Raw genomic sequence first — 25,770 nt, forward strand, 5'->3', positions numbered from 1 at the left:
AGAGAGATCAGAACTGGGCATACAGTGCCTTAGTATATCTGGTATTAAGACAGAGGATCCAGTTCAAGTACAGCCTAAGAAATATGCAGTGAATTCCTTCAAATTTTGGAATATTGCTCACTGATTCCAGTTACTCCTGGTCAAACAACTCACACATGCAGTATATAAAAGGTGCGCACACACACACACACACACACACACACACAGAGAGGCATACTAGCAGTTTTAATTCAAGAACTGCATAACAGTTGAAAGAAACTTAGAGAAAAAAAGGAAAAACCAGAAAAGATGCAATGTGTTAATTAGGAGATTCATCTAATATTAATTATAAATTGTTTTAGATTTAATATTGATCATGTAACCATCTGTGAGATTCAAATATGTTTATTTTCTTATATTCAGTAACGACTATCTTGGACTTATGACAGATATGTGCGGAGATCATTTAAATCTCATCTGGAAGGTTATTTTATAGAAATGCTTGGAGTCCAATTTATATGTATAAATTACTTATACAGCTAATGCCTGTCTCTTCACTATACTCACTCTTGCATGTGAGACAATCAACCAGTTATTCAGTTTGATACATAGTAAGGCACAAGATATCAGAAACCACTTTACAGGAGTTTTACTAGTTGTGTTTTATGTCCCTAAAATTGAGAATATAATTGTCAATCCTGCTTGAGATTTTATTCATCATGGGTTTCATATCTATTTATAATGATTTCCTCAACTGTCTCTCATTCAGTGACATGTCATCCATCATGTTAGCTCTTCTGTGAGTCCACTTGCACAGAAGAAAAAACAATGCAGGAAGTGATGAGATTCCTCAAATCTAATAATCTCATACTGGAATTTCACAAAAATCATGAGAATAAATATTAACTCATAACAAGCCCTGTTCATAACTTTACTGGCAAAAAGATTTGCCCAGGACTTGATATGAGTTAATATTTATTCTCATATTTTTTGAGAAATCCCATTGTGAGAGCATGTGATTTCAGACATGTATTCATTCCCTGTATTTCATATAAGAGTGTTTTTTTTTCTTTTTTCTGTACAAGATGACATATAGAAGACCTAGGCTACTTTATTATCATGCAGCAGCTACAGAAGGCCCTTTCAATCCATCATGGAAGGCTGGTTCCATGTTATGTCAGTTTATGGAACTCACATTTTTGAAATCTAAAATATGAATTTCCTAGGTAGTTAGCCATGTTTACTCCTAAACCTAGATTATTTCACTCAACTATTTATTAATTACTATTATTACTGTGAACCTCATTGGTAACATTTTACATCCTTTTTGAAATTTACAGTAAGAGCCCATATTAGATGTCAGGGAAAAAAATTAACAACTTATATGGATCTTAGAAAATCCTTTCCTGAACTTGCACCTGCAATGGATTTTTCAATGAATCATCCAACACACTGGATATTAGAATCTGGTGATTAGGATGACAGATTTGATGGTTAAGGTTACAAGGAAATCAGCATTTAAGATTGGATCACCTCACCCAAATGAATGCAGATTTTGTTTTAACTGGTGACTTTTAGTAGGTTTCTATTTGTCGGTCTATTCTCTCTATTCCAACATGTTTTTAAATCTTATCACATTCTTAAATCAAAACACAAAAAACGGAGCCATAATTGAATTTTAAGAAGAATTTTAATTGCAATTTTAGAAGAGAAACAGCTAGTCAACATCTAGCACGCTCAGGTTCTTGAAATGGGTCCCAGATCAGGCATTATCACAAGGGGCATTAATCAGAGAGAACAGTATGCATATATCAAACAGAATGTTAGTATGTAAACTACCATAAGCACAGACTAAAGGAGGAAAAGGTGATGGATATTACTGAAATGTAGTGAACAGTTGGCAATCTGTTCAATAAAACATATGGGGTTATATACACACAGGCCCTGTGAGGACCATCTGTTTAGACACTACACTGCATAGATCCCTAGGCCCTGATCATGCAAACATTATACGCTCGCTTAATTCTACTACTGTGAATAATCCCATTCATTTCAAATAGATCTATTCACGGTACAAAGGTTAAGCATGTGCGTAAGTGTTTTCAGGATAAGGACTCACTAGGTGTTCATTGGGGTCAATGCTAAAGAAAGCAGATCCTGGAGTGAATGAATAAACTTCCACTCACCTGGAAGAGCTTGAGAATAAAGGGGCAGGAGATTAAATGGTTTTCAAGAAGCAGAAATTCTGTATATTTGTACATAAACAACAACATTTTTTTAAAACCGTAAAGCTGAAACGCTGGGAAATCTTTCCTTGAGTGGGTTTAAAATGGATAAAATAGCGCATTTTGGAGGTAAAATCAAAACACACTGTCAAGGATGAATATACAATAGTTTTATAATGAGAAAGCTTTGCATGATACAGTATTCTCCTTACTGGGAAAATATTTCTGGTGGGGGAGGAGAGTTTCCCAAGAAAATATTTAAATAGTACATTTTAAAATGTATACTTGGGCAAGGAAGGAAGCTACCACTATTTATTAAAAACAATGACCTTAAGCTGACTTGGTTGAGTTCTTTTAGGGCTCTATCCTGTGAAGCACTTAGCACTTTGTCCTTGATCCAACAACAGACTTAAACACATTTACCTTTAAGCGTGTAAGTAGTCCCAAATCCATGGGCCTTACTCATGTGTTTAAAGTTAAGCTTATGATTAAGGGCTTTGCTGGATCAAGACGCATGTGTGCTGCTCAGCACTTTGAAGGATACAGTCCTTAATCTGACCCCCAAAACTTAAGAAAAATACTTTAAGTATACGGATAGGTAACCTTTCAATGTGATCTCCTAACAGCCAAAATCTGAGAGGTGCTGAGCATCTCAAACACCTGTAACTCCCACTTAGAGCAGGATGTGCAAGGCTTGAATCCCGGGGACTTGGGCATGACAGCCCCGAAGAAACCAGTTGGGGTGGAGGGTAAACCCCCCAACCCAACTACCACTATCTACAACAAAAACAAAGAACTATCAACAAAAGCAAACAACGACTAACTACAACACTAGGGAAAACGTGGAGAACTTGCAGAGCAAGACACCACGGTTCCAAAGACCATCACAGGCGGTAAGAAGGAACTGAGGGGGTGCTGGGTCATATATTGAGCACTGTCATAAACATACAGCTAAGGGTAGCATAAAATCCCTCCTTTACCTGTAAAGGGTTAAGAAGCTCAGATAGCCTGGTTGGCACCTGACCAAAAGGACCAATAAGGGGAGAAGATACTTTCAAATCTGTGGGGGAAGGTTTTTGTTTTGTGTTTCTTTGGGTTCTCTCCGGGACAGCGAGGAACCAGGGCAGGGAAAATACATCTCCTAAAGCCATACCTCAACTAAGCATCTAAGATTACAAATTGTAAGTAATAGGAAGGAAATGCGTTAGATTACCTTTTGTTTTCGATTGTGAATTTTCCCTAGGCTAAGAGGGAGGTTTATTCCTGTTTTTTTTGTAACTTTAAAGTTTTGCCTAGAGAGGAATCCTCTGTGTTTTGAATCTGATTACCCTGTAAAATTACCTTCCACCCTGATTTTACAGAGGTGCTTCTTTTACTTTTTCTTTATAATGAAGTTCTGCTTTTAAGAACCTGATTGGTTTTTAGTGTCCTAAAAACCCAAGGGGCTGGTCTGTGCTCACCTTGTTTACTCTCAAGCCTCCCCAGGAAAGGGGGTGAAGGGGCTTGGGGGATATTTTGGGGAAACAGGAACTCCAGGTGGTCCTTTTCCTAAATCTTTGTCTAACTCACTTGGTGGTGGCAGCGATACTGTTCCAAGGTCAAGGAAGAATTTGTGCCTTGGGGAAGTTTTTAACCTAAGCTGGTAGACATAAGCTTAGGGGGTCCTTCATGCGGGTCACCACATCTGTACTCTAGAGTTCAGAGTGGGGAGGGAACCCTGACAAGTGCCATGGAGGCACCACTCCAGGGGGCTCCACAGCCGACCCGATGGATGCTGCTAGGGGAAAATCTTTCCGACGGCCGTGCACGCAACGCACGCACACCTAAATGGAATTGATATGAGCAAGCACTAGAAGGAGAATATGATTTACCAGCATTAGAGAGGCTCATGGCCTGTACCAAGACAGTTTGGAAAAGAGCCAAAAACGTACTCTGCAAGGCTCACAGGAAGATAAACAATGCACTTTCATGTTTCCGAGCATTATGGTCATGCAGCACATCATGATTATTTATTCACTAGTACCATCGGTGCTGCACAAAGTGCTCTTGTCAGACAAAGCAGGAACATGGTGGAGGCCATAAATGGATATAGGTACATTCACCCACTTTTTATTTTAAGAGGCAAGTGTATTTCCCCCCCTCCCCCTTAGCAACTGTGAGTACCATATGGTATGGAAAAAAAGTTTAAATAATGTCAATTCAACTCCCCAGTTCACAACATGTGTCTTTGAAGCTCTTGCCTTGGAAAAACTCCAAGAGATATATAATTTAAGATCTGTATTTCACTCCTCTCATAATAAGAATGGGGCATGCTGCACTTCACAGTGAGGCCTCATTGACTATTGTAGCATTGTGTCCGTGACCATAAAGGTCATGGACCTGGCACATCATAACACTGCTAGAAAGTTGCCATCAACTTCATGAATAACATATCAGCATAGGCCAATGAGGGTATGTCTACACTGCAGCTAGGAGTGTGCCTCCTAGCCTAGCAGACAGACGCGTTAGCTCAAGCAGTGTGAATATTGCAGCATAGGTGACGATATCAGCCAGCTGCCTGAGTAAAAGATTGCCCAACCCCCTGGATTTGGGCGTGGGTGGCTAGCCAATGCCACAAAGCCTACACTGCTATTTTTAGTGTGCTAATTCAAGTGGAGTTGGCACACATCTCTCTATCCAGGCTGGGAGGTATGCTCCCAGCTGTAGTGTAGACATTCCCTGAGGGGTTAGATGGATATTGGTTCCCAAGAACACTTCACCAGTTGGACAGAAAGAACACCCATTAAAAAGCAGTCGCACCTTCTTCTGTACAAAGTGACTAGATTGTCTTGGGGCAGACAAATAGTATACTACTAGATGAAAGAAGGTTGGAAAATTGCTATTATCTATGCCCATCTCCCAGCTACCAGTGAGATCACTGATTAACTATGGTATATCATGCAGTTGGGGTGGATTTTTTTTTCTTTTTCTAGTTTAAAAGTTAAAAGTGAATTTAGTGCATATGAAAAGTATCGGCATCAGAACTCAAGTTTTACTTTTCTAAAGAACAGATGCAGCATAGGCACAGGACAGTATACATTTCTCCACAATGATCTACTCTGCTTATCAATGAAAGAGTCACTTTAGTCCTTTGCTTCTCTTCTGAGACTGCCAACAAAGACGTCAATAAATATGTTGTAATAGTTTGCAATTATATTTACACACATGCATCATGTCCATTAGAAGACTTAAGTTAAAATTTTCACAAGCACCCAAGGTACATAGGAACCTGAGCCTCATTTCCAAAACTGACTTTGGACCTATTGACTTTCAATGACACTTAGGGACTTAGGGCGAAGTTTTCAAAAACGCTTAAGACTGTAAAATCATCTTGCACAGGCCAAACAGCCATTAGAATGGCAAAAGGTTACAGTCAGTACTGACTCTCTGGGCCAGATCTGAACCAAAGTTGCGTATTTGCCTTGTATTGCAATAGAATGTCTGAGAGCATATGCTATTTTGAGTGTTTTCATTAAAAAGGAATTAGTGTGGCATGTCACATGATATCTTTTGGTTCCACAGATTCTCCTTTGAGCCAAATAGAACTGAGGGTTCATGAAGCACAGTAAAAAATTAAAAAATGGCCATTAGGTTTCGGCATATGCTTTATTGAGAAACAGAGTAAAAGCTAGGCCATTACTGAAATGGAAGCCTAATCCACTAGGCCCAAATTTATCAGACTTAGGGAAGGCCACGAGTCACTGACTTGCTTGCTTGTGTAAGGGGACTGTTGCCCCCTTACTAACATTCAGTGGTGGTGTTTTAGTTGCTAGCTCCCAGTACTAAAAAAGGGGGAAGGGTCTATGGGAAACCAGGACCCTGAGACTGATAGTCCCCAGGAACAATGGGGAGAGGCCAATGCTCCAGGTCAGCCTGAATGACAGCGCAGGCAGGCTAATCAGGGAGTCAGGAGGCCAGTGAGGTCCTGTCCTCCGTGTGAGCTGGATTTGCCTAGGTCAGACAGAGTGGGGGCCGAGCTAAGGAGAAAGCAGGGGCCCAAGCTAAGCTGGGGGGCAGAGCTGTGCCAGATCCAGAGAGACCAGAAAAGCAGCCCAGAGAAAGCAGACCCTGTCCTGGGCAGAGCTGCAGCCCCGAAGCCAGAGGCACAGCCCAGAGAGAGCAGACTTGCCCTGGGAGCAGAGCTGCAGCAACCAGAGCCGGAGGGGCCAGAAAAGCAGCCCAGGAAGCAGGTCAGTGCTGGGAGCAGAGTCACAGAAGCAGCCTGCAGAGCAGACTTGCCCTGGGAGGAGAGCTGCAGCAACCAGAGCCAGAGGGGCCAAAGAAGCAGCCCAGGGAGCTGGAGGCAGAGCAGCAGCAGTGCAGAGACAGAGTGGTGGAGCTGGGGCTGGAGCAATCTGGAGCTGGGTGCGGTGAGCAGCTGGGGAGACCAAGGGGGACCCTGGGCAGCAGGCCCAGCACAGGGAGATGCCTCAGCCAAGGGGCTCTGCAGGCCAGGCTTGGATCATAACCCCGGCAGGGCGGGGGCGATACTGGGAAGAAGGGTCCTACCACTTAGAGCCTGAGAGCATGTGGCCACCACCAGAGCAAGTGTCCAACCCACAGCATCCCTACAGCACAGCCAGGGCCTGAGAAGGAGGCCTGGGACGTACAAGGAACAGACTGTGAACTGCCCTGACATTCCAGAGACACTGTTTGTGATGTTCCCTGCCACAGAGCGGGTTGATGTTTCCTTTAACCTTTCCCATTTTTCCTTATTCTTTTTAAAATTAATTGTTGATTAAATAACTTGCATTTGCTTTAACTTGTATGTAATGGTCAGTGGGTCAGAAAAGTGCCCAGTGCAGAGAGAGTACCCCGGAGTGGGGACACCCTAGCCCCTGTCCTAGGTGACCACAGCAGGGTTGGGGAATCCTGGGCTCAGCCTTGTTGGGGTTATGAGGACTCTGCCAGACAGGAGCGTGGAAGGGGAGTCCTCAAGGGCAGGGAGGCCACTGGGTAAAGGAAGTGGGAGCGAGGACTCAGATCCTTTTCCTAGCCCACTTCACTGGAGTAGTGCAGAAGCCAGGAAAGTTCCCCACAATAGCAGGACTATTCCCCCGCTTACACTTGGGGTCAACTTGATGAAAAAGAAAAGCTTGAAATCACAACCTTTGCAGTGGGGAGAGGTGAATCTGTAAGTAAGTTAGCCAATTTTGAAATGTTATGGGGGCCTGGAGAAAGCCCAGATATGGGGTGAAGATGGGGACTCAAATATTGTTGATGATAGGTATGAAATATTTGTGACAGCTGGGCGGCCAGTCATCACCTCACTCCTGACTGAGTGATTTGCAGCTCTCATTTGCCTTGAACCGCTTAAAGTGCACTCTGAAAGGTGAACCTTCTTTATGAATTTGTTGTCTCTAAGGTGCCACAAGTACTCCTTTTCCTTTTGCGAATACAGACTAACACGGCTGCTACTCTGAAACCTTCTTTATGATTGTCTGTCAGAGATGGATCAGTTTGTGAAGCACTGAAATTAGCTATGGCTTTTTCATCAACTTCTATTTGCCATACTGGATTCCAAGCAGGGCCGGCTCTTGGCACCAGCAAAGCAAGCAGGTGCTTGGGGCGGCACATTTGCACGGGAGGCATTCGGGCCATTTTTAATTTTTTTTTTTTTGCTTGGGGGCCAGCCCTGCAGGCGCTCACCCAGGTAGACGCTGTCCCAGCCCCCAAGCTGACGCTGAAGTCCAGGTGGAAGAGCTGTAGCGGGTGGCCAAAGCTGGCCCCGGGACTGGGGTCCAGCAGCAGCAGCGCGGAGGGTGCCCTGGGGCTACTGTGGTTCGTGGTGCCGGCCGCGGCCAAGCCATCTGGCGGGCTCTGACATGTGGAGCGCGGGACACTTGGGCTGGGGGCCGCCCCATGGGGCACACGGAGCCACCTGCAAGTGCTGCAGGGCGGCCGCCCCTCAGCGCCGCAGCCGGGGCTGGGCGAAGCGGCCCGAGCCACCTAGGGGCTGCGGCACGGCGGCCAGGAGCAGCCGCGGGTCCGTAGAGGGGACCACTGCCTGAGGCGCTGCTGTGTGGGGCCCACATCCCGCTCTCCGGGGCTCCGCTCCCTGCTGGCCGCTCCCTCTGGGGCTGCCCTGCCCCGGCTCCTCAGCCCCCTGCCGGGGCGGTCCCCCCAGCTCTGGCCTCCTGATTCCCGGCCGGTCCTGGAGGCAGGAGCCCTGGCTGGAGGGACCCTGGGTTGAGGCACGCCCCGGGAGCTCCACCGCTTACCCCGACCCTGCCAGCACCAGACCGGCTGGAGGCGAGGGGGGAGTGGGCGGAGTCGAGGGGGGGGACCCAGAGCTGTGGCGGCAGGGGGTGCTGGTGGGGTGGTGAGAGAGCCCAGGGCTGGGGCAGCAGGGGGGAAGAGGAAGAGCCCAGGCTGGGGGACAGCCAAAATTTTTTTTGCTTGGGGCGGCGAAAAACCTAGAGCCAGCCGTGATTCCAAGCACTGATTTACCTGAAAAATAAATGTTACTCCACTGCTGGAGATGATCTCCGCCTGTGAAACGGCTGCATTGACTCTTGTCCACTTCTGCTCATCAAAGTAACTGCAGGCTTCCCACTGACAGTGTTTTGATGAGATTTTGAAATGAACTGCTATAGCAATTGTTTGTACCTTTTTGTTTTAACCTACTTTAAAGTCCTCAGCAGTTGTTTTAACACATTCATGTGCAGCATTAGTTTTGAATTACCAGAAATGAATGATAAATATTTGGTGTATGCTAATAAATCATTAAAATATACATGGGTCATCTCCATCACCACTACACATTCATACTCTTCCCCCTTCACTTCTGCCATATTTCTTCCCAAACTGCATTATTTCCCCACTACCATCCCCACAATCCACATTACTTTTTGCCATCATCAATTCCCCCCTTGACCCTTCACTTCCTCCTCCCTCTCCATGCAGGATCTTAATGACAGCTTCCAGGAGAAGATTGATAAAATCTATCACAATCTCACTTATTCCCCATCCTACTTCTCCCCTGTCACCACTAAGTAGGCTTTTCACCTACTTTCCACCCACCATCCCTTTACCTTATCTATTCGAGCCTCCCAAATCTTTCTCCTTTTTAGTCATTCGCGTTTGGCTTGCTCTCTTTAAAATGCAAACATGCTCTCATCTGCTCCTTATTGTCAAGAAACCCTCCTGCCTCTTCAGTTTCTTCCTCATTTCCTTTCTCCCTTCCTGTCTAAACTTATCAAATATGCCTTGTTCTTCAGTGTTTCTTTCAGTGGACTCTTCTCTACCCTCTTCCCTTTGTGGCTCACTCTTGGGTGTCCTCCTTTTTTCCCTTTACACTCCATTTGCAGAGTCTCACAAACAGGCCCACTGTAGCGGGGTGGTCACCCGCTCCCGGCCCAAAAGGGTTAAAAGCCAGCCCCTGGAGAGGGCCGGGCTGGGAGCCTTATACTGGGCTGATTGGGAGGCAGCCTTAACTATGGCCACGCCCCAAACAGACTCAGCTGGCCCGATAAAGGGGCTGCTGGGCTGAAGCTCAAGAGACTCTCTCTAGCTTCTGAGAGGGAGGGATCTGGCTGCAGGGATCTAGATTGGAGCAGGGCTGGGGAAGGGCCTGAGGAGCAGGGGAGCTCCATCCAGGAAAGCCCCAGGCTGTGACCCAGTATTAGGCCCAACAGGTACTGGGGTTGCAGGGGACAACCCAAGGTTAGACAGAGGCAGCAGGTCCAAACTCAGCCTTGCCTGTGATGAGTGGCTTATACTGCAGTCTGCCCCAGGGCGTAGGGGCTAGCTGATGATTGGCAGTAGCTTACGACTGAGGTGAGGTAGGGTAGGGGGTGCCAGCTGTCTAACTGCGCAAACCCAAAGACCCTTGCCCCACCCCTTCCCCGATAGCACGCCCCTGCCCCACCCCTTCTCTGAGGCCCCGCCTCCTGGTCACTCCCTTCCCCCTTCCCTCCGTTGCTTGCTCTCCCCCACCCTCCCACACTTTCACCAGGCTAGGGCAGAGGGTTGGGGTGCAGGAGAGGGTGAAGGGTCAAGCTCTGGGAGAATCATAGAATATCAGGGTTGGAAGGGACCTCAGGAGGTCATCTAGTCCAATCCCCTGCTCAAACCAGGACCGATCCCCAATTAAATCATCCCAGCCAGAGCTTTGTCAAGCCTGACCTTAAAAACTTCTAAGGAAGAAGATTCCACCACTTCCCTAGGTAACGCATTCCAGTGTTTCACCACCCTCCTAGTGAAAATGTTTTTCCTAATATCCAACCTAAATCTCCCCCACTGCAGCTTGAGACCATTACTCCTTGTCCTGTCATCCGCTACCACTGAGAATAGTCTAGATCCATCCTCTTTGGAAGCACCTTTCAGGTAGTTGAAAGCAGCTATCAAATCTCCCCTCATTCTTCTCTTCTGTAGACTAAACAATCCCAGTTCCCTCAGCCTCTCCTCATAAGTCATGTGTTCCAGTCCCCTAATCATTTTTGTTGCCCTCCGCTGGACTCTCTCCAATTTTTCCACATCCTTCTTGTAGTGTGGGGCCCAAAACTGGACCCAGTACTCCAGATGAGGCCTCACCAATGTCGAATAGAGGGGAATGATCACGTCCCTCGATCTGCTGGCAATGCCCTTACTTATACATCCCAAAATGCCATTGGCCTTCTTGGCAACAAGGGCACACTGTTGACTCATATCCAGCTTCTTGTCCACTGTAACCCCTAGGTCCTTTTCTGCAGAACTGCTGCCGAGCCATTCGGTCCCTAGTCTGTAGCGGTGCATGGGATTCTTCCGTCCTAAGTGCAGGACTCTGCACTTGTCCTTGTTGAACCTCATCAGATTTCTTTTGGCCCAATCCTCCAATTTGTCTAGGTCCCTCTGTATCCTATCCCTACCCTCCAGTGTATCTACCACTCCTCCCAGTTTAGTGTCGTCTGCAAACTTGCTGAGGGTGCAATCCACACCATCCTCCAGATCATTTATGAAGATATTGAACAAAACCGGCCCCAGGACCGACCTTGGGGCACTCCGCTTGATACTGCCTGCCAACTAGACATGGAGCCCTTGATCACTACCCGTTGAGCCCGACAATTTAGCCAACTTTCTACCCACGTTATAGTGCATTCATCCAGCCCATACTTCTTTAACTTGCTGACAAGAATACTTTGGGAGACAGTGTCAAAAGCTTTGCTAAAGTCAAGGAACAACATGTCCACTGCTTTCCCTTCATCCACAGAGCCAGTTATCTCGTCATAGAAGGCAATTAGATTAGTCAGGCATGACTTGCCCTTGGTGAATCCATGCTGACTGTTCCTGATCACTTTCCTCTCATCTAAGTGCTTCAGAATTGATTCCTTGAGGACCTGCTCCGTGATTTTTCCGGGGACTGAGGTGAGGCTGACTGGCCTGTAGTTCCCAGGATCCTCCTTCTTCCCTTTTTTAAAGATGGGCACTACATTAGCCTTTTTCCAGTCGTCCAGGACGTCTCCGGATCGCCATGAGTTTTCAAAGATAATGGACAATGGCTGTGCAATCACATCCGCCAACACCTTTAGCACTCTCGGATGCAACGCATCCGGCCTGTGGACTTGTGCATGTCCAGCTTTTCTAAATAGTCCCGAACCACTTCTTTCTCCACAGAGGGCTGGTCACCTCCTCCCCATGCTGTGCTGCCCAGTGCAGTAGTCTGGGAGCTGACCTTGTTCGTGAAGACAGAGGCAAAACAAGTATTGAGTACATTAGCTTTTTCCACATCCTCTGTCACTAGGTTGCCTCCCTCATTCAGTAAGGGGCCCACACTTTCCTTGACTTTCTTCTTGTTGCCAACATACCTGAAGAAACCCTTCTTGTTACTCTTAACATCTCTTGCTAGCTGCAACTCCAGATGTGATTTGGCCCTCCTGATTTTACTCCTGCATGCCCGAGCAATATTTTTATACTCATCCCTGGTCATTTGTCCAATCTTCCACTTCTTGTAAGCTTCTTTTTTGTGTTTAAGATCAGCAAGGATTTCACTGTTAAGCCAAGCTGGTCGCCTGCCATATTTACAATTCTTTCTACACATCGGGATGGTTTGTCCCTGTAACCTCAATAAGGATTCTTTAAAATACAGCCAGCTCTCCTGGACTCCTTTCCCCCTCATGTTATTCTCCCAGGGGATCTTGCCCATCAGTTCCCTGAGAGAGTTTGGGTGCAGGAGAGCGTGCAGGCTCTGGGAGGGAGTTTGGGTAGGGGTTGGGATGGAGTTTGGTACGGGCTCTGGGTTGGGGCAGGGGATTGGGGTGCAGGAGGGGGTCAGGGGGCTGGTGCTTACCTCGGACAGCTCCCAAAAGCGACCAGCACATGCCTCTGGCAGCAGCTTCTAGGCGGGGGGGGCCGAGAGGGTCTCCGCGCGCTGCTGCCCATAGGCACTGCCCCCACAGCTCCCATTGGCCGCAGCTCCCAGACAATGGGAGCTGCGGAGTCAGCGCTTGGGGCGGGGGCAGCATGCAGAGACCCCCCTCCCCTGGGGCCACAGAGACATGCCGGCCACTTCCAGGAGCGGCGCAGAGTGAGGGTGGGCAGGAAGCCTGCCTTAGCCCCACTGCACTGCCAGCTGTGGCCAGGGGCCCCTAGGCCGTTTTAAATCACCTGGGCCACTGGGCAATTTTTCCCCTTGTCCCCCGCCCCTCCCATCGGCGGGCCGGCTCACAAATCTACCTCTCAATTCCTGATTTGTCTCCCTCCATCTAATCCTCAGCCTGTTAATGAACTTGAATGAACTTTTGATCTTTCCTCCTAAAACTTCTTTTCTTCCTACATTCTCTATCACTGTCAATAACCTCCTTCTCCCTGTCACCCATACACATTATCCTCAATGTCTCTTTTCCCTTGGCCTGCATATCCAAGTTGTACCCAGATCTTGCTAATTCCGACACCCCTATCCTATTTTGTCCAGATATCCAAAGCTCTCATCCAAGCACTTATCATATTCCATCTTAAATACTGTAACGGCCTATCTTCCATTTTCCCTGATACTCATAGCAGCACCCAATCTATTCAAAATACATCTGCTGAGACCATCTTCCTTGCCCACTTCTTTGACATTATACTCCCCTTTCCATTTGAAGCCCTCCACTAGCTTCTCTTTTCCTTTGTAGCAAGTTTAAGACAGTTTTCCTCACTGCCAAAGACCTTCACAACTCTACCCCTTCTGATGTAACGTCATCTCTTATTGTGTCACTACCACACCCTCCTCCTTGTCAATGATACCACCTTCATCTGCATATTTATCAAGTGCTCTTACCAACATCTCTGCGTCTTCCATGCTGCATGGAACATCCATCTGAACTGAATTGAAAGGTCACTACCCTCTCCTGCTCTGAATCCCTCCTCAAGACCCACTTCTCCTATTATGCTTACATGACCATTACATTACTTTAACTAACCAATGATGGCCACGTGGAAGGGCAGATGAGGATTGATGACACTCATTTCATCTGTTTATCAAATAATGATAAATGTATACATACATATTAAAATAGCATATCATTTTATTGGATCACTCTCTCCATCTCCTTCCCTTCTCACTTCCCTTCTTAGACTCCACGCTATTCAGGGCAAGGACTGGGTCTTCGTATGTTTTTAGAGCACCACGGTTATTGGAGCCCTGATGCTGATTTATGGCCTCTGGGCACAACTACAATATACATATTAACTAACTAGATGGATAATCTAGGGGTTGCTTTCAAACAAAATACCTGAACACTTGTGCATTGGTTCACTCACACAACTTACATATGGCTCAAAACCCAATACTCACTTAGCTACAGGAGCTGATAATCACATTGACCAAAATGTTGACGTGGCTAGGGTGAAATGGCATAGATAACATTACTGACTGGAGCTGACAGCCTTTCTTCAAGAAAAGCCCCAGGTTAAATGAAACTAGTGAATGAATTACTCTCTGCCTCAACAATAGCTCTCACGTCTGAACTGAGCAAAAGCCATATAAAAAACCCTGCAATGTATAATACTTTACATTCAAGAATTCTTAATGCCTTGCCAGTCACTGGAATTTGTTCTCTAGTGAACTACGACAGGGTAAAACACACACATCAAATGGAATGATTCCAACAGAGATCAAAAATATACTTGTGTTCCCATCACTAAACCAAACTACACTACTGTAAGCTATGAAGTCATTTCTGGAAGGACTGTCTTAGAAGCAATGGATTGACATCACAATGCTGTTCAGCTTTTGTGACTCAGAAACCGTGCTTAGTGATCTACTTCCATAAATAACACAAACAGGGAAGAACCATGACCATTTCCAGTATGGGAGGTAATACTGGGCCACACCATGAACCTCTCCCTCCCACTGGTGAGCTGTTACTCACACAAGCAGCCCTATTAACTCAAAAGGATCTGCATGTGAGTAACTGTTTGCCAATGGCAGTAAGGGATTCACAGTCTGGCTCAATGTGAGCAGAAAATTTCCCATATTAATTCCACAAGGTACCTGAATTTTTCAAAATCTGCTTTAGCCAGCATTTTATAAAATACACAAATTCTGCATGCTGCTTCTTAGACACCAAAGGCTAAATCATGTGGTCTATACATAAGCAAAATGTCCCCTGAAAGGAATTTTACCTACGTTAGCTCTACAAACTGAGCTTTACTGTGTCATTATAAAAATGACATTTGTTTAAGGTGGAATTAATGTTTGAAATGCACATTTATCTGTCTTGATGTCCTTCGTGTTTTGGGTGGTTGGAATAGGTGCTGGTTGTGATAATTCAAACCTGGATCTGAAATTTGTAATTGGCTGCTATCACTACAAAGGACTGAATTTCAGTTTTAAACACCCCCTAATTTTGAAGCGTTAGAAATCTGGATCCCTAAAATCTGAATTTTTACAGCAAGGGCCCAACTCTAATTAGAGTAGTTTTACTATGTACAATTTTATTAAAGTCAACATATGCCACATTAACACAGTTATGCAGGATGCGTAGCAAGATATCACCATATGGCACTGCAACTGAATGCTGATTTTTTTTATTTTATTTTTATTAAATGGCATCTACATTACAGCAGTTCCAATCTTTTAAATCTCTCCTCCCATGGACATCTTTCCATTCTTCCACTGATTTTGGTCACCTGGCCACAAACAGTTGTTTCTTATATTAATTTTATGTAAAACTTGATAAATCAAGGGGATTTACGAGATCAGACAGACCCAGAAACAAATGCAAGGTCAGGCTCATTTTTATTTCGGACTATTGCTTCAGTTATAATGTGAAAATCTTTCTGCCAGTTTCATTATCCGCATTTAGTAGCTCACCACATCTGCACAAATAAATTAAATCCGATACAAACACCAGTATTGACCTTGAAATGTGTGGCACTGAATATAAGTTAATTCATTTAACTAAAATGAGAGGTCGTCTTACCTGCCAGGCAGAAGATGAAACACACTGTAACAAGATGACTGATTAAGAACCACATTTTCATCTTCTATTCAGAGATGATTATTTCAAAAGGAATTTTGCCTTGCAGCCCCAGTGTTCAAAGAACTAAAAATTCCTGATAATAAAAAAGGAAAGAAAAAGAGTGAATAATTCTGATAAGAGAATGTTCCTGTAGAGACTAGTACTACATTTAAGTCAGCTATATTTCCCATGTTTAAGAGACAGAGAATAATATATTTGTAAATTAAGGGTACTCTCAAATCTGGTAGACCAAATGTATGATGATAAATGTATAGTTTACATTTACAGAGCATCTCCCATCTAAGGCTCTCAAAGCACTTTATAATGATTCATCTAAACTATTCAAAGTCTGGAAGGCTTAATGTAATAGCTTCTGCTTTGGCTCATCTTACAAAACCAAACCCAGGGTTGGTTTGGATGTGGGTGCTATTTGTATACCCACCTTACAGCATGGAGGTCTTGGAAAATATTTTCTGGTTTTTAGCTAATGATATAAATCCAGATTCTGTCACCCTTACCCATGCCAAGTACCGCCTTACACTGCAAATAATCCCAGGGATTTCAGTGTCATTAACAGAAAAATGATCATGAAATGGTGGCACACAATCTCTTTCAGAATGCATTTCTTTTGCTTAGCATGTTGTAGTTGTTCGAGTTCTAATTTGTAGTTCACAAACTTGTGGAAAGACAATCTTAGTTTTTACTTAGTGGTTTTTTAAAAACCTTGAATTTATTTTAGTCAATTATTTTATATGTGATTTGAGCTATTTTATATTCTGTATGTGGGTGGGGGGTAAAGAGTGCAGTGAACCCAGTAATGGATCCACACAGCTTCATTTGGATCCTTCCAGAGTTCAGACATAGTTTTCTAGAATTCTTTGCTTCTATATTTCTTGCTTGTTTAGATTAGAATATTTTACTAGCTTTTTCTTTTCTGATGCCTGTTATCTATTTCTTTAGGCAGTGAATCATGGTGATTGAAGTATGTATTTTGTTTTGTTTAATGGGTTTCCTGCCATGCGTGTATAAAAGCATCCTTTACATCCTTCATGTCTTGTTCACATTTCTCTTTTCTTCTGCTCATTGGTTCTGCTGTGTCACTAGTTTCTCTATGACCTGTGGATAGGGTATGATTTCCAATTCATCACTGATGGAATATGCATATCCTACCCATGAGTGGACACCATCCATTTGGTTTACTCCTGTTCTTAGGTGGGGGTTTGTTTTTGGTATTTTTTTTGGCCTTTGTGACTCTAATACAAATATGGTAGAAGTATATTTGAATGCCTTTTACTAAAGATTAAAATCTTCACATAGTGTCTTCTAGGCCAGTGGTTCTCAAAGCCGGTCCGCCGCTTGTTCAGGGAAAGCCCCTGGCAGGCCGGGCCGGTTTGTTTACCTGCCGTGTCCACAGGTTTAGCCGATCGCGGCTCCCACTGGCCGCGGTTCGCTGCTCCAGGCCAGTGGGGGCTGCGGGAAGGGCGGCCAGCATGTCCCTTGGCCTGTGCTGCTTTCTGCAGCCCCCATTGGCCTGGAACAGCAAACCACGGCCAGTGGGAGCCGCGATCGGGCGAACCTGCAGATGCGGCAGGTAAACAAACCAGTCCGGCCCGCCAGGGGGCTTTCCCTGAACAAGCGGCGGACCGGCTTTGAGAACCACTGTTCTAGACCCTTTTTTCCTTTGGATCCCAATGCATGTTTATATATTGGCTAACACAGGCATCATGAAACCTCTCTTTTCTCAGTTCCAAAACTGCTTTCTACCAGCTTGCTTTGTCATGTGCTGGTGATTCTGATGATGTCTACTGGCTTGCATATAGAGACTATTTAGCCACATTACTCCCACTGAAATGAATGGGAGTTAGGTATCTAACTACCTTTGAGGATCTGGGCACATGGCTCTGTTGAAATTTTTACTCTACTATTTTTTTAAAAAACAAATTACTTTGATCCTACCTGCTTACTCTCTCTGTTTCACCTCCTCCTCCACCTTGTTTGTCCTAACATGCACTTTCATGCGACTTATCTGGGCAACTGATTATTCATTATCAAAACACCTTTTATAATGTACAGATTTCTATAAGGAAGTAGCCCAGAATGGATGTGAAAAGTAAGAAAGGAGAAACAGCAGGCTGATAAATATTTTCAGTTCTACTAAAAAATCATGGAGGTTGCTGGGAAAAGAAAACAAAAACACTACAGAGGTAGGATTCTGTAATACCCAGAAATATAGGCCTTTGAACTTTAAATCAGATAGATTTAAAGCTATATTCTGGAACAAATGCCATTTGGATTCATGGGGATTCTGTTTCTGAGATCCCACAGTGTTCTTGTCAGGTCCAGCTCAATGCCCTGCCTTTGTGTCCATCTCTAAGGAACTGTAACTCTTTCTCCTCACCACTAGGGTCTGCTGTTGTAGATGCTCTGAAGGTCCTGTCCTCCTCCCCAGCTGCATCTTATGGTTCCCTGCTTTTTCTCTGCAGAAAGCAGGAGAGATAGCCAGGAGGTAACAACCACCAGGGCCAGCTGCCTCACTTATTTACCCACCCATCATCATCATCAGGGGCAGCAGCTTCAGATCTTCAAGAGGTAATAGAGAGAGACCAGAGAATGCAGAAGTGGCACTAGGAGAGAAGAACAGTTATCTTCCCTCTGCACACCCTGCCGAAAGATGTAGAGGAATGCTAGCAGGCGTGGTGGGGTGCGTCACTTTAGAATCCTTATCTGAACTAATCACGAATGCCAGACCTCTGGGGATCTCCTCTCATTGGTCTTCCATGCAACTTTGCACCAGTGCCGATGGTGGGGTTTATAAAAAAAACCTCTATAAAGCCATGTAATATTCATTCATTGTATGGAAACATGGTATACAGTGTCCTAGTGCAATCTATACAGGGCAGAGAATGACAGATTTGGTGGGTTTGCTCTTTTTCAATCTAGTAGATGAAATCTTTAACAGCAGCCTAAAAACTGTTTTAGCTGTCAGAGCCTGTTAATTATGTTGTTCAGATTAAAAAACAGCTAAAGTGCAACAGAATATACATAAAGCTACAGGGCAGTCCAAGGAACTCTGGCTTATTTGAAAACAGCCCCCAAGTAAAAAATTCTTAGTACAAATGTACATGTGTATGTACTCTAGGTGAATTTGCTAATCTACGTGGAATATTTTTCCACTAAAAATCTTTCCCTCCTTCCTTTACCATAGCACTAAAGCTTCTTCAAAGTCTAGCACTACTGTTTGTTTTGCCTGAAATGCATAATTAAAAAGAATTCTCTTCTAGAAAACCAGAAAATGTTAACATACAGCATAATCCACTGAACAGTATGGCAATGCAACAGGACCAGAGCAGGAATTTGCAGTGTTTTAATAGACCCGCTACCTCATAGCAGCCATCGCTGAATTCTAAAACCAGTACCAGGAAGTGGGTTCTCTGGTCCCCTTTCTCCCCTTCCAAGAAGCAGCACTGGGTAGTACCATGATAAATATTTTTCACATTTCTCCTGGAGCAATAGGAGAGAGATGCTGCCAGTTATTCAAAACATTTCCAAAGGGCCGAACGTTTCCTGATTATGAAGCTAATCATTTTATGAGAGGTTTCAGAGTAACAGCCGTGTTAGTCTGTATTCGCAAAAAGAAAAGGAGGACTTGTGGCACCTTAGAGACTAACCAATTTATTTGAGCATGAGCTTTCGTGAGCTACAGCTCACTTCATCGGATGCATACTGTGGAAATTGCAGAAGACATTATATACACAGACACCATGAAACAATACCTCCTCCCACCCCACTCTCCTGCTGGTAATAGCTTATCTAAAGTGATCATCAAGTTGGGCCATTTCCAGCACAAATCCAGGTTTTCTCACCCTCCGCCCCCCCACAGACAAACTCACTCTCTTGCTGGTAATAGCCCATCCAATGTGACTACTGTCTTCACAATGTGTATGATAATCAAGGTGGGCCATTTCCTGCAGAAATCCAGGTTCTCTCACCCCCTCACCCCCCTCCAAAAACCACACACACAAACTCACTCTGGCCCACCTTGATTATCATACACATTGTGAAGGCAGTAGTCACTTTGGATGGGCTATTACCAGCAAGAGAGTGAGTTTGTCTGTGGGGGGGCGGAGGGTGAGAAAACCTGGATTTGTGCTGGAAATGGCCCAACTTGATGATCACTTTAGATAAGCTATTACCAGTAGGAGAGTGGGGTGGGAGGAGGTATTGTTTCATGGTGTCTGTGTATATAATGTCTTCTGCAATTTCCACAGTATGCATCCGATGAAGTGAGCTGTAGCTCACGAAAGCTCATGCTCAAATAAATTGGTTAGTCTCTAAGGTGCCACAAGTCCTCCTTTTCATTTTATGAGGTTATTTGTTCATTCCCTATTGCCTGGCATGAGTTACATGGATAGTTACTGCAAAATGATGTACATAATTAAATAACAATCAAACAATAATTCCACTGGTAATAATGGTAACAATGTTACTCATGTTAACGTTACCAGGTCATCACCTAATAACTGTATTTGAATATAATGAAGCAATGGGTTAAACAGCATTAACAGTAAGACTATGTCATCTATATGAAATTAGAGGCACTATTGCTGATGCAAGGCCCTTCCGTCCTCTCCCTTTGTATTGATCTTTGCGGAAATTATGTTCAATTTTGAAAACCTCTTCTCTCCCCTACCTCATCAGAAATTAGGGTTAATGGAAGTTGTGGTTGTAAGTCCCCATGCTGTAAATCCCCAAGCATACTTAGCTGTGCGTACAGAAAGACACCCTGCCAAGATATAAAAATCTTCCTGTACTTCCAATTATTTCAGCTGAGCGAGAACGGCATATACACTACGTCTAACCTGATTCATCTTGGCTTATAGAAGAGAAGTGAGGCATTTTGATATATTTATCTGGCTCAAGTCAGTAGTACTGCCTGCTATTAAATGAGACAGTGCACAGGTTACTTTTTATAGGACTAGGATAGTATGACTGAGCATGATGTTGCTACCCAGCTGCCCAAGCAGCCGTTCAAAATGATTTAAGACAGCAGCCCTATCAGAAGAGACAGGATTGTGGATGCACTTCTCATGCATCATGTCTATTATTTAATTAAGGATTAAAAGATTCTCTCTCTTGAAGCTCTGCACCTTTTTCTCTTTAGAGTAAGAGGCATATCGTATCGTAAGTGAAAAGTGTTCCCCATCAGAAGGGCTTGCTTTACTTTCCTGTACAGGCTGAGAATGACTACGTGCCCAGATAGATGTCTTTCTCTATGTCTTTTACTAGCATGTATTTTTTACAATGACATATAATTCTAGCAAATTAAGAAACTACTTTAAAACACATGCTGAAAACAGCAAATGCTTGCCTGCCTCAGTGTCAGATTTCATTACTATTTAATTATTTAATTCAATGGGCCGAGTACTAAAGCATTTATTTCCCTTTTGACAATTTTGTTTTTCTCCACATAATCCAGCCACAGTTACAGTCCCCACACTCTGCTAAACACAGGAGAACTGATCCTTCTGAGGTCCCTGGAGCTCCTGGTACCCTAAAGAGGTGGAAAGAAATTGAGGCACTGGCTCTGCTCTCTCTCTCCCACACACACACTAGCCAAAGGGGCTGGCTAGCTGTAGAATAGAGTTTATGCTGCACCTTGTACAGCAGGGACGTTGTAGCTCGCTAAGGCACAACGCCTCCCAGAATTGCTCCAGAGTGCTGCAGCTCCTCCACAGGACTTCGTTTCAACTGCACACCTTTTAGGACCTAACTAAGCGGCACAGGACTATCGTGGCTTTGCACTTTTGAACAAACTCAGTATTTCACATCATTTACCTAGTTATTTGAATATTAAACACACACACACAGGAAAATAAAGATAACAGACAAGGGAAGGGAGGACTACAGTTAAAACAAAGATCACGTGAGGCAGAAAATAGTGCAAGGTAGGGAAAGAACAGGGGAATAGTCAGCACAATGGTGGAAGTCAGCAGCCAAAAAAATGGCATCTGGAAGCAGATAATGAAGATTCTTAGCACACTGGAAGTGGGATGGTGTTCCAGGTGTGTTTGTGTGTGGGGGAAACATGACAGTGAGAGTAGCAGGAGAAAAAGGAAGCAAGAAGCATGGAACATCAAAATGAGGAAAAGAAGCTTGAACTTTTTAAAGCAGGAGACCAGAAGCCAGTGAAAAGACTGAAGGAGTGGGGGTGGAATAGACAGAGCAGCAGGGGAGGAAGGTTATTTTATTTGTAGCATGTTGGACAGTCTGGAGAGAGGAAAAGGAAGATTTGGGAAGGCCAGGGAGGGGAAAGTTGCAGTAGCTTCAGTGGAGACAGAGAGGAAGGAACAGATTTTAGTAATGTAAGAGGAAGAAGAAACAAGACTTGATGAGAGCCTGGATGTGAGGAGAGAAGGGAAAGAGAGGGTTGTAAAATAATCCCGAGGTTGGAGTGATAGGAAGGATAGTGGAGTTGTCTGTTTATGCCAGTTTCCATACCAGGACCTATCTGGGACTCCCTCCTGTCTAGCTGTCCCCATTCTGCAATATGGGAATGACAGAGTGGTCAAATTCCTGTGACACCAGTTCATCACTCCCAGGCTGAAAACCCCCGATCTATGGTGATGGAGTGAGCGGGGAGGGAAGTGTGTTTAGAAGGAGTTCCAGTTTTGCCACATTTAGCCAGCAGAGGTGAATCAAGTCCCTTATTATTAGTGTACTAGCCTATTACTACAATTATACACACTTATGCTTGGAAAATGGTTAGAGAACTGGAGGATCCACCAACATTACATTATAAATAGATACAATAATCTAGTGGAAATCTCTAGTTCTCCACCCTTTCTCAAAACATGAATATGCATAATTGCAACAATTCACTAGTAAATTATCACAGTGACAAGTTCTAATCAAAGCTTTTTAGGAATGGCATGTTACTTCAACCCAGTTAGTGTTTTGTATTTGTTTTTATTTTAGCCTCTTGGAATTTTGGTAGGCATTTAATTGCTCATTTTCTAGATCTGCTTTGAAGAGTTAGCAGTTTTCATTACTTAAACTGACTCACTTTTCATAAATCTTATCAGCTGCTACAGCACCTAGAATTACCAATTACTTTTTTTTAATTTAATGAAACTCATGACGTATATTGCATACTACCTGGCATCTCTCTCTGTCTTCCCTACATTTGTGGCTTTAGCAATTCTATTGTGCAACTAAATCAACAAGTCTTCAACCACAGCATTGAGTAATGGGTGGCGCTCAAGATCTATACCAGTAGCTAAACACCACTGGCTGGTGCATGGGGGTGAAGAACTAAGGCTCAGCTCCTAACCCACATGATCTGGGGTGGGACAATACAGAGCACACAGATCCTCTTTGCTCCTGTGCACCAGTCCCAAACTCAAGGACTGAGTAACAAGTGCAGGGGAGCAAGGAAGGTTCTTATTTCCGGAGTACTTATGTAATTCAGTTCACAATCTTGCATTTAATTGTTTAGTATTTAATTGTCTCTAGACATCAGTCAGTTGTCAATGGTACTATAAAATGTCTCTAATTTAAATGGATTTCCATTTACGTACACACACACACACACACACACTCACTCTTAAGGAACTAAAACCCTCAAATGATATTGCTAAGTGAAATTCACTAGGATGGTTGTGTGATACACTGTGCATTTGCAGTGTAATATTCCGCTAACGGTTTTACTACAATACAAAAATAGTTGAAAATACCTATTGAAATACAGACCACTTTTCTATATTTTTAAGATAAGGGCAGACTTTTAAGTAAAGACGCAAGATACTTTTGTTTGTGTTTAGTTGGGAAAGAGTGAAAGTGAGGAAGATGAGGTAGAGTTAATGCTGTAGCATGACAGATGATGCACTCGTTTGTACTTAATTACATGACAATTAAATGAATTGTACAGTGTAACACACAGCTATCCCAGTGAATTTCACTAAGCAATATCATTTGGGGGTTTCAGTTCTGTAAATAAATATTTTACTTACACACACACTCACACACTCTTGGACAATAGACATTCTATAGTATCGTTGGCATCTGCTTGTTGTCTAGAGCAAGAGAAAGGTGAAGGAAAGTGCAGGACCTCTGCTTAGTGGGGAAGGAGAGCTAATAAGTGATGACATCTAGAAGGCTGAGGTGTTCAGTATCTATTTTACTTCAGTCTTCACTTAAAAGGTTAGTTATGACCAGATGATTAACACAATTATTAACAACAAGGGGAAAGGATCACAAGAGAAAATAGGAAAAGAACAGGTTAAAGAATATTTAGGTAAGTTAGATGTATTCAAGTTGGCAGGGCCTGATGAAATTCATCGTAGGATACTTAAGGAATTAGCTGAACCAATCTTAGAACCATTAACGGTTACCTTTGAGAACTCACAGAGGTTGGGTGCATTCCCAGAGGGCTGGAGAAGGGCAAACCTAGTATCTATCTTTAAAAAGGGAAACAAAGAGGACCAGGGGAATTACAAGCCAGTTATCATAACTTCGATACCTGGAAGGATACTGGAACAAATTATTAGACAATCAATTTGTAAGCACCTGGAGGATAATAGGGTTATAAGTTACAGCCAGCATGGATTTGTCAAGAATAAATCATGCCAAACCAACCTAAATTCCTTCTTTGACAGGGTTATTGGCTTAGTGGCTAAGGGAAGCTGTAGACATGATGTACTGGATTTTAGTCAGGCTTTTGAGACAGTCCTACATGATGTTCTCATAAGCAAATCAAGGAATTGTGGTCTAAATTATCTTACTATAAAGTAGATGCACAACTGATTGAAAGACCATACTCAAAGAGTAGTTATTCATCATTCACTGTCAAACTGGGAGGACATTTCCCTGAACACAGTATGAACAAACAACAGGAGGCAGTTTCCGTGTTCAGAAATCTAAGCCTGCTTTCCAGTCAGACCTGTGCCACAAGGAGCTCTATCTCTGCTCTCTCACAGCCATGCTACCAATGCTTCTCTCACTATATATTCAGCTTCCTGGTCACTTTCTGCTTCTGATACATACAATTCCACCTGTCAGTATCCCAGCCCCTATATTTGCAATCAGTCCCTGTTTTATTCTCCCTGAGTTAGTTCTTGCTCAGGCCTTCTCATATGGCCCAGTGCCTTGGGTGGTGGCTTCTATTGTTTTAGCAATCTTATTCAATAAAGGTGCTTAATTGCTTCTTTCATTTAGCTTGAATGAAAGGCGGTCCATGAGTCTCCTTCCTGACTGTGATTGCCAATAGGTCACAGACACATTTTGTGGCACCCAGCATCACTCTCCAGCACAATATGTAATCATACAACAAACAGCAACTAGTTGAAGTGAACAGTTTGCAAACAAAACTTAAAATCTGGAAACTATCTATCTAAATTCTTTGGCAATTTTTTTACAGATGCTGAATCTTTTCAGAGAAAATCAGAATCAGTTCATAAGTGCCGTGCTAACGCCAAAATGGTCTAACTGCATAATATTAATAGCTAACTATTCAAACTGCTCTTTACAAACTGCTCTTTACGAAAATTAATCTAGTTGTCTAATAGAATAAAGTTCTCTAGCAAACACAGTGGCCTGTGTGCTTCAATAGCGGTTTTGTCTGAATACGGGAATTTTGACTTAGTAAATATTTCAACATTTTGTCCACTGGAATTGCATGTGTCCAGCACCTCAAGATTTAGCTCAGCAAAACTAATTGTGCACCAGTATAGCTCCCTTATTCTCATTCAGCAATAATGCTTTAAAAGGTAGGGATTTGGCAGTAAGTAGTTTTTGATATTTCAATTCTCTTTAATCAGTACAGTAGTTTTGTGGAGCTTCTGCAGCTCAGTGTACACTTCCCATCAATCTGTAGATTGATATTAATATATTCCCAGAAAGCAATAAGATAGGTCCTGTTTTCCAAGCAAGTACAATTTACTTGTTTACTGGTTCTCACCCTCTTTCTTTATGTAAATCTCTAGTGGCACCTGCAATGGCATCTTTAAGTAGAATCAGCATGAAAGCCAGTGATGACACCACATCATATGCTGCCTCAGAATTACCCCTTTTCCCCCTCTACCTCTCTCTCACCTTCTCTGGAAATT

The 25,770-nt window shown here is 43.8% G+C and overlaps 1 protein-coding gene across 7 annotated transcripts in view; it reads right to left on the reverse strand.

Annotated features, from left to right (window-relative positions):
• CNTN1 (contactin 1) overlaps positions 1-25,770 on the reverse strand; it is a 421,087-nt gene that overhangs the window by 172,693 nt on the left and 222,624 nt on the right. For all 7 annotated transcript variants that reach the window (XM_037888163.2, XM_043549235.1, XM_043549232.1 and 4 more), the window contains one exon: positions 15,629-15,761. In XM_037888163.2, the coding sequence (XP_037744091.1) occupies positions 15,629-15,689 (61 nt within the window). In that variant the 5' untranslated portion in view covers positions 15,690-15,761. The remainder of the gene's footprint in view (positions 1-15,628; positions 15,762-25,770) is intronic.

Source organism: Chelonia mydas, chromosome 1 (assembly GCF_015237465.2).
Source record: "Chelonia mydas isolate rCheMyd1 chromosome 1, rCheMyd1.pri.v2, whole genome shotgun sequence".
NCBI lineage: Eukaryota > Metazoa > Chordata > Testudines > Cheloniidae > Chelonia > Chelonia mydas.